Source organism: Bos mutus, chromosome 14 (genome assembly GCF_027580195.1).
Source record: "Bos mutus isolate GX-2022 chromosome 14, NWIPB_WYAK_1.1, whole genome shotgun sequence".
NCBI lineage: Eukaryota > Metazoa > Chordata > Mammalia > Artiodactyla > Bovidae > Bos > Bos mutus.
In genome coordinates this window covers 52849218-52858014 of record NC_091630.1, presented here as the reverse complement: position 1 = coordinate 52858014, position 8797 = coordinate 52849218, and the positions used below count along the sequence as shown (strand labels likewise).

Here is an 8797-nt window from a genome sequence, read left to right as displayed (position 1 = left end):
TGGACGGAGAACCGAGTCCGAAACCGGAAACGTGTCTCCACTCCGCCCAGAGCCAAGACGGTGCCAGCCTCGGTCCTCCCCCAAGTGGCCAGAGTTCTTGGGTCATTTAGTATCAGACACACCGACTCACCTATATTTATAGAGAACCTTTGTTTACGATCCCGGTGAAAACAAAGCTGCTAATTGAAAAATAGTAACCGGAGCGTGTCTTTCAGCACCTTAAAGCCCGAGGTTAACAGCTGCGCGCGCCGGGGGAGGGAGGGGCCAGGGAAGCGATGAGCCAGGGGCCGCCCTGCACGTCTACGTGCCTTGGGGGTCCCGGGCGAGACACGTGGGCCGGATCGAGCCTTCAAGAGCTCAGGGCAGGGTCCCAGGCTGGAAAGCTTCCGGCAGCCCGCCAGCTCTTTCTCCCCCTTTGGGTTCCAGTTAACCCCAAGGGGCGAAGGTAACCGACGACTGCGTAGCATTTCTGATCCCGTGAGATTCAATTTCGAGCAGTTATTTTGGAAAGATAGAGCTGGGCCCCTTTCCCTGCTTTCCAGGTGAAAACGCAGACGTTTCTCTGCCGTCCTCATCCCTCCTTTCTGAAATAAGGCGTCCAACTGTTCCGATATTACCATTCAAAAACAGGTTCTGTGGCGAACCTCATTTGTGAATCTATTACAGAGATTAATAGATTATTTCTCCTTTTTCAACTAATTCTCAGTGGGGAAATTTAACCATATGGTAAGGAGAGAATTAGAATTTCATCACATTAGAGCAAAATGTAATGAAAAGAGTCCAACACCTGGGGCCAACTCTGAAAGCCACAATTAAAAGGTTTTTAATGAAACCAGAGAAACCAAAAATTTCATAGGCTTCAGTAATTCTGCCACATAAGGAAGACTTATTGGAGATGTTGGGAAATATTGTTTTTACTTATGTTGTAAGGATGAAAACCAGCCGCTAAATACCATGTGCGCCCGGACACGGAACCCAGAGTCCCATTTCTCATCAGGGGAGCAGCACTTGTTTCCACACTTCGGCTTCCTCTCTCTCCAAGAACAATCGAGGCAGACCCAGTTGTCCCTGAATGGCTTCCTAGCCTTGGAGGCGACGTTTCCGGGTAAATAAATATGCACTGATGCCCCACTTAGTGTGTGAGAGGGTTTGACTCCCGTTGAAGTTGACTATTCTGAAGCCACTGGATTTTAATCTGGAGGGAAGTTTGAGCAATCAGTTTCTTTCTGGTTAGGAAATCGTGGGCTTCATCATCACCATCACTGTAGCCGTGGTTTGGAGGCGGCTGCGAAAGTAACCCCCTCCACCACCACCTTTACAAAAAGTCTAATGGGCTGCACTCCCCCCGCCCCCCACGCCCGATCGGGGTAGGAAATGGGCAGGGAGCATAGTGGAGGGGGCGGAATAAGGCGGTGTGTTGAGAGGGGCGGGGGGGTGGAGGGAGCGATTGCTTTGCTCTTTTACTAGCTAAGAATCTTGGGTGAATTTAGGGCAAGCCAGCGGAGACACCATCTCCCCCCCCCCCCTAAAGTCCCATATCCAAATCCAGATCAGAGCCATCCTATGAACAGGAGTGGAGTATCAGTCTCCCCCGGAAGGGTCATGTAGCAATGAGACAGCAGTGGCGAGAGAAGGGCGGGGAGGGGGGGAACGGGGTGCGGGGGGCGTCTGCTTTCCCCCGGACTCCCAGGCTTCGCCGCCGATCTACAATTTGCTGAAGGAGCAAAGAACATCGTCGACTCTAAGTAGGGCTTTTAGTGTGCTCATTGATGAGTGAAAGTCGCCACACATGTCAAGCTAAAGGCAGTTGTTGGGTTACTAACAGGACCCAGCGCCTTGCAAACATATGCGCTAAGCTGTGTATACAGATGGCAGGCAGAATAATGGAGCAGGCGCCTTTTATAAAGCTCTAGCTGCTGCCTGTCTTCAGACCTGGGAAATGAAACTATTCAGACTCGCGGCCAGATAGCGCCTGCGATTGTTTGTTACCGTTTTAATCCTATTAATTAAAACGTTAACCTGATTGGGTAGAAAGCGCTGTCCCAACAGGCGACTCTTCTTCATAATAACCTACTCAGAGATAATGATGTAAAAGACTCCCCCGTCTGTGGCGGCGGCTGGTTGATGGGTCCGGAAATCTCTTGAAGGTGAATCCAAGCAAGATAAACGGTGCGGAGAGGAGGCGCGGGGCTGGGCTCAGAGCGGCGGCGGCGGCGGCGGCGGCGGCGGCAGCTCCACACCCTGCGCGCCCACCCTCCCACCATGCGGGGCCGCGGCCCATGGTGAGCCCCAGCAGCCAGCACCATCGGCTGGAGACGAAGAAGAAGAAGAAGAGGAGGCGGCGAGCGCGGGGGAAGGCGAAAAAGAAAAAGAAGGGGAGAGGGCTGCCAGCAGCGCCGGGACCGACGCGCGCACCAGCCCCGGAGCCCGGCTCGGGCGCGTCTGCGGCGCCGCCCGACTCCCGAGCCCAGGAGGCGGCGGCGGGCCCGGGCTGCTCGCCGGGGCCGGACCATGGAGCGCGGGCTGCACCTCGGCGCGGCCGCCGCGGGCGAAGACGACCTCTACCTGCACAAGAGCCTGAGCGCCTCCGCCGCCAAGCGCCTGGAGGCGGCTTTCCGCTCCACGCCCCCGGGCATGGACCTGTCCCTGGCACCGCCGCCCCGGGAGCGCCCGGCGTCCTCCTCGTCGTCGCCCCTCGGCTGCTTCGAGCCGGCTGACCCCGAGGGGGCAGGGCTGCTGCTGCCACCGCCCGGGGGAGGCGGCGGCGCGGGAGGCGGCGGCGGCGGCGGGGTGGGCGTCCCTGGGCTGCTCGTGGGCTCCGCCGGCGTTGGGGGCGACCCCAGCCTGAGCAGCCTGCCGGCCGGGGCGGCCCTGTGCCTCAAGTACGGCGAGAGCGCCGGCCGTGGCTCAGTGGCCGAGAGCAGCGGCGGCGAGCAGAGCCCCGACGACGACAGCGACGGCCGTTGCGAGCTGGTGCTGCGGCCCGGAGGCACCGACCCGCGGGCCTCCCCGGGCGCGGGAGGCGGCGGCACCAAGGCGGCCGAGGGCTGCTCCAACGCCCTCCTCCACAGCGGCGGCGGCGCCCCCCCGGGGGCCCCGAGCAGCGGCGGCGGCGGGGGTAGCGGCGGCGGCGGCGGCGGGGGTAGCGGCGGCAGCAAGAAATCCAAAGAGCAGAAGGCGCTTCGGCTCAACATCAACGCCCGCGAGCGCCGGCGGATGCACGACCTGAACGACGCGCTGGACGAGCTGCGCGCGGTGATCCCCTACGCGCACAGCCCCTCGGTGCGGAAGCTCTCCAAGATCGCCACGCTGCTGCTCGCCAAGAACTACATCCTCATGCAGGCGCAGGCCCTGGAGGAGATGCGGCGCCTCGTCGCCTACCTCAACCAGGGCCAGGCCATCTCCGCCGCCTCCCTGCCCAGCTCCGCGGCGGCGGCGGCCGCGGCCGCTGCCCTGCACCCGGCGCTTGGCGCCTACGAGCAGGCGGCCGGATACCCGTTCAGCGCCGGGCTGCCCCCGGCCGCCTCCTGCCCGGAGAAGTGCGCCCTGTTCAATAGCGTCTCCTCCAGCCTCTGCAAACAGTGCACGGAGAAGCCTTAAACATCCCCTCCACCCATCCACCACCACCCCGCCCCGAAAAACACCAGACCGACCCCAAAGCTAGAGGACAGTGCACAGCTGCTCACCACCCCTTTTATTTGGTCCTCTCGTAGTTGTGAAACACTTGCAGAACAGACAAAGCGGAGGCGAGAACTGAGAAGTATCAGAGACACTCGGGACTTCTAGCCTCGACAACCCCAGAATCTTGGTGTTTGGGGTGGGGAGTGAGGTGGAGTTGGTATGGAGGATAGATGTCTTTATTTTTTCCTCGGAAAAGTGGCAACTTTGGTGGCAGCCTAGACCGCGAGGAAGCAGTTTGCCTTTAAGGTTAAAAAACAAGTTGAGAAGTAGTCGTTATTAAGCGTGGAGGGTATTCCAGGGCAAAATAGTAATCCTACTGATAATTGTGAATTTGGCTAGTGCTGAGGGGGGAAGGAGGAGTCCGGGGTTGGGTGGCTTGTGGGACGGAATATTCATTCAGACAAATCAGAAAGGGCACTTGAAAATAAATTTTGATTCTGAGCCAGGAGAAAAACTTGAAATGTAGATTTATTTAAGTGAAAAAACAAAACAAAACAACAGAAAGAGACACGTTGCTATGAAAGACTTGTATTTTTTATTGTCTCTGAACTTTAATCCTGTGAAAATGCTCAAAAGTTTTGGCAAGAGTGATATAAAAAAAACTGACTGTGGCTGAAAGAAATTGCATTTAAAACTATTTATGTGCACCTTGTTACTTTCCGCTCTGCAATGATGTATTAACGATTCATGGTATTTATTTGTTATTCATCAATGACCCTTCCACATCAACAGTATTTATCATGTGTTAAGGTCATGGGGTCTTATGTGCAGATTTTTTTAATGCCTCTAAAATTGTTTTATAGATTAACTTATATTGTGTGCCAAGTGTTTAAAAGGGTTTATTTGCCAACAAGTATGAAGAGACATATTGATGTATCTGAGCTGCTTAGGTTTATCAAAGGTCACCTGGATATCTTCAGTTGCATCATCCCTGTATTTAAATTGAGCTTTAATAAATTGCTTCAGTCCAAAAATTACAGGAAAGGTGTATTCTTAATTGATGAATGAATTGATCTCTCTCTCTCTTTTTTTTTTTCCAAAAGGGGACTCTTTTGCATTCTAAAAAGGAAAGACATCACAGCAATAGATCCTATAAGTAAGAACATGCTATACAAATACTTTTTCCAGGCTGTGCTGTGCATTTTTAAAAGGTCTAATTTAATTGCTTTTAATATATGTATACATATATAAGTTATTTTAACTGTGGAGAATTATTTAAGTTGAAAGACTTGTTTGATTTGCCTATGGTGTGAAATTCTTTGTTATTTTTCTAAAAAACAATTAAAAAGAAATAAAATAAAACTAAGGAAGAGCAAGAAGCTATTTACCCAAAGCGAGCTTTCAGTTTTAGTTTGCATGGCTGTTTGCCTGCTTTTCTAGCCTATGAAAATCCAGAAAACCTTTTTTAAAAAATGGAGTCCTGCTATTTTCCACTCCTTGCAGATAATACAAATTCAGTTTGTCAGGTTGGATGGTGAGTGGGGAGTTGTGATGGATCTCTTGGCGGGTTTTGGATGTGTAAAGAATGATATATATATTAAATAGGTCAATCAGACTATGACAGCTATGTACGACCATTTGTATGTGTATCTATGTCAGAAAGAATCTTTATTAAAATATTTTGATCAAACATCTTATTATGCTGTGCTTTGTGGAAGGAGCCATCACCTCTTTTCTGTGTAACTCTTTGCTTGAAAGGTAAAAAAGAAAGGAGTTTTAGAGAAGGTGAAACTAAAGTTCTGTCAGGGATACGCAATTAGGAGCAGCCCTAGTTCACGTGTTTACTTGTTAAAAGAGGATGGCTGGGCCTGGTCATTGGAGGAGAGAGAAATGGGGTCAGCGGTGAGACGCAGAGGAGGTCTAGAGCTCCTGTCTGCTGGCATGAACTTTGAAGGCCCTTCTCTCCCTGGAAATCTTTTCCCACTTTGTATGGCATTGTTAACTAGCAGTGCCAAGGCCCATCAGAAAGAGTAAAGTTTCTTAAAGAGTTTTTATTTCAAAAATTTCTATCTCCAACTTCCAGAAAGCCAAGGAAAACATGAATTTGGATTCTGTGAGGATGAATTCTATTGTGGCTTTCCCCTTTTTTGTGTGATCGAACAGTCAACCAGGTTGAATGATATGTGTAAACAATGTCCATAGAGATTTTTACAATGTACTAGTGTTGCCTGTTAATAAGATTTGTAGGGGCTATGTTTGGATTGGGTTGGGTGTTGATTCTATTAAAGAATGGCTATATAGGCTTGTATTTAGACTTTCCTAATGCCCTCACATTTAGAAGGTTTTATTTTTATTGTGGTGAAAGTTATAGAGATGGTGGTCATGAAGTTAGAGTGTTTCCTCTATAGGCAGTTTGCTGATTGCGTTTTTGGTCTGTATAGTCTCAGCTCATAATGATATCCCTAAATGCCATCAAACTTAGTAGGGGGTGAGGGAGGATATTTTCTGCTCCACTTGCCATCAAAAAAGATTAATCAGAACCTGTAACTTTTCAGAAAACATCACAGCAAAGGGCCTTGAAGCTGAAGCCCTCCCAGTCTGGGAGTGGGGGTTGAGGGAGGGAAGAGACCAGGGCAGCCCCCAGGCAGGAGAAGACCCGTCTCTCAGCATTTACCAGACAAAGCCTGGGTGCGTCTAATTATGATTATTAAAACAATTTCCATGACGATGTCTAATATTATGTTAATTTGAAAACAACTGTGTATGAAAACTGTCGACTATAATACCTAAATTCATTTAATGAAACACATCGTTAAGGCAATTAAACCTCCTGGATGTGATTAAGAAACATAATTACGACACTGTTCTGCGCCATAATTGGGTGTCTTTAATCAAGGGGTAAAGTGCTCAGCAACACAGCCATTAGTTTGTATTGTTCTGGCCTGGCTGTCCATCATTCTGATTAGGAATTAACCGGAGCCACCATCAGTCGAATTTTTTTTTTTTTCCTATTTTGCGTGTTAACATTGTAGAGGACATATTTGTTGCAGGATTTTACTGCTTAATATTTCTCATTATTAAGAGGACCTCCTTAATATACTCTCTCTGTAACCTCTGTGATGTTCAACTCTGATTAGAAATAGTACAAATAAGAGATCTTGAACTTCAGGGGAAAAAGAAATACCCTCCTCTTACTCCTTTAATAACTCAATCTCCACACTTTGTCCTGAAAAAACTGGAAATGGATGGGGGTGGGGGAAAGGAGAGGATAAATGTCAGACAAATATGAGCAGTTATGCAAAGTAACAGGGTTAATAATATTTAGTTTCATTTTGATAATTTCAGACACATAAATTCTCTTTCCAAATACAGGAGTTGACCAGTGCTGAGTTCTAGGAATAAATGGGGGACATCTGAAAGGAACAAGAGAGGACTTTTCGGTAATTTACTAGGTGGAATTCCCTGCCCTCAGCCAACCTTTGTAAAGTTTCTCCAGCAGCAGTTTTTAGGGAGGGAAAACCACTGATTGAAGAGACAATTCTTCCCCCACCTGGCAAAGCCCTGGGCCGCTTTCCGAGGCCCGCTGGACTCCTGTATTTTCAGCCCAGGGTGGAAAGTTGGTGCACACACTTCTGGCCCTAGATGTCTTCCCACTGCGCAGCATCCACTTCAGGATTGGATGACTGAGCACCAAGGGGTCAGGGTGATCTTGCTGAAGTGCCCTTGGGCCAGAACAGAGACCCTGGCCCCTAAAACGGCGGCGTCTGTCAGAGTAGTTCGGTCAGCTTCAGAGGCTGCATCCACTGCGCCTTGGGTGCTTCTGAGGGGAGTGCACCGCCCGAAGGATCCCGGCTGCTTGAGTTTCTCAGGGAACTGACTGTAGGCCGAGGCAGTGAGCGAGGAACCAGAATCTCACTTGGCCTTTTATTCCACCGGTTTCCTTCTCTAGTTTCTAACTTCAATATCTTTCTCTAATTTCGAGTTCCTATTTAGATCCCATCTCCAACTTGACTTTGGGCACCTACAAGAATGAAGCGCTCTGGGGCTCTTCGTGGACTCCTTCCTATAGAACCCGCAAATGATCATCTTCGGAGAGCTCACTAGTTACACCCTCCTCCCTCTCCGTGGTGCCTGTAAGTGTGTGTGTGCGCGCATGAGTGTGTGCGCGCTCGCTTGTGTGAGCGCGCGCGCAACGATGCGCTCTCATTCTCTGCAGCTGGGCATACCTTCCAAGACCCCGTGCTGCGCTTAAATTTTTGCACCCTCCTGTCGCACCCAGCACCATCCTTCCTGCCAACAGCTCATTGGGGAGGGCTAAGGCTCACCGGTTCCCGTCTCCACGCGCTCTTGGCCCTGACGCCGGAACCGAACCTTTCTCCGCGCCCGGGACCCTGAGATTGTTCCAGCCTGAGTGGCATTGACTTTTCCAATGTAATGACTTATGAAAGATATAATCATGTGTTAAATTGAATCCTCCGTTTAACTGTTAATGGTGTGCTCTGGGCACATTTACGTATTAGATGCTATGGTAACTAATTACCACTAGGAAAAAGGATAATACACTTCCCAGACTTTGAAAAATAATGATGAGAGATCACTTCCCAGTTCGCAACACACAGTGGCGGCTCTGCCGGGCGGAGACGCACTGAGCGGAGACCCCAGCGTGTTCTGGTGACAGGCGGGAAGGTAATGAATCCTGCCCAGAAGAGGCTCCTTAGTAAAAACCTTTGATGAAAATCTAATGCAGTGGGGAAGTAGGGGGATGGGCTGGGACAACCAGACAACGTTGCCTCTAAACAGAATTAAATTGCAAAACAAACCTCAGAAACAAAAGTATTCTTTTAATTACAACGCAGGTCAGCCTAAATCACCTGCCAAGCAACTTTACATGAATGAACATTTTTTGTTGTGTGGGCACCATAAATGAGTCCCGCTTCTTCGTGCTCTGCCTTGGCGCTTACAAAGTTGGATGCCCCTGGATTTGCCAAGCCAATGAGCTCCGGGTTAAAGTTGGCCTTTTAAGTCAGACATTGGGCACAAGAGAAGGAAACAGGAGGGAAAACCAGGAAAAGGTAACTTAAGAAAAAAAAAAACCAGTTCTCATTACAGGAGTTTTCTTCTCTCCCTGCCAGATCTCTGGCTTTTCTGATCAGTTGATCTGTGTTTACCAGAACCA

The 8797-nt window shown here is 49.8% G+C and overlaps 1 protein-coding gene across 1 annotated transcript; it reads left to right on the top strand.

Moving 5' to 3' along the window:
- The first annotated feature begins 1475 nt into the window (after positions 1-1475).
- BHLHE22 (basic helix-loop-helix family member e22) lies at positions 1476-5777 on the top strand. Its single transcript, XM_070382328.1, has one exon. It carries the CDS (start codon positions 2512-2514, stop codon positions 3598-3600), a length of 1089 nt encoding a protein of 362 aa, XP_070238429.1. The 5' UTR covers positions 1476-2511; the 3' UTR covers positions 3601-5777.
- Positions 5778-8797: the final 3020 nt, after the last annotated feature.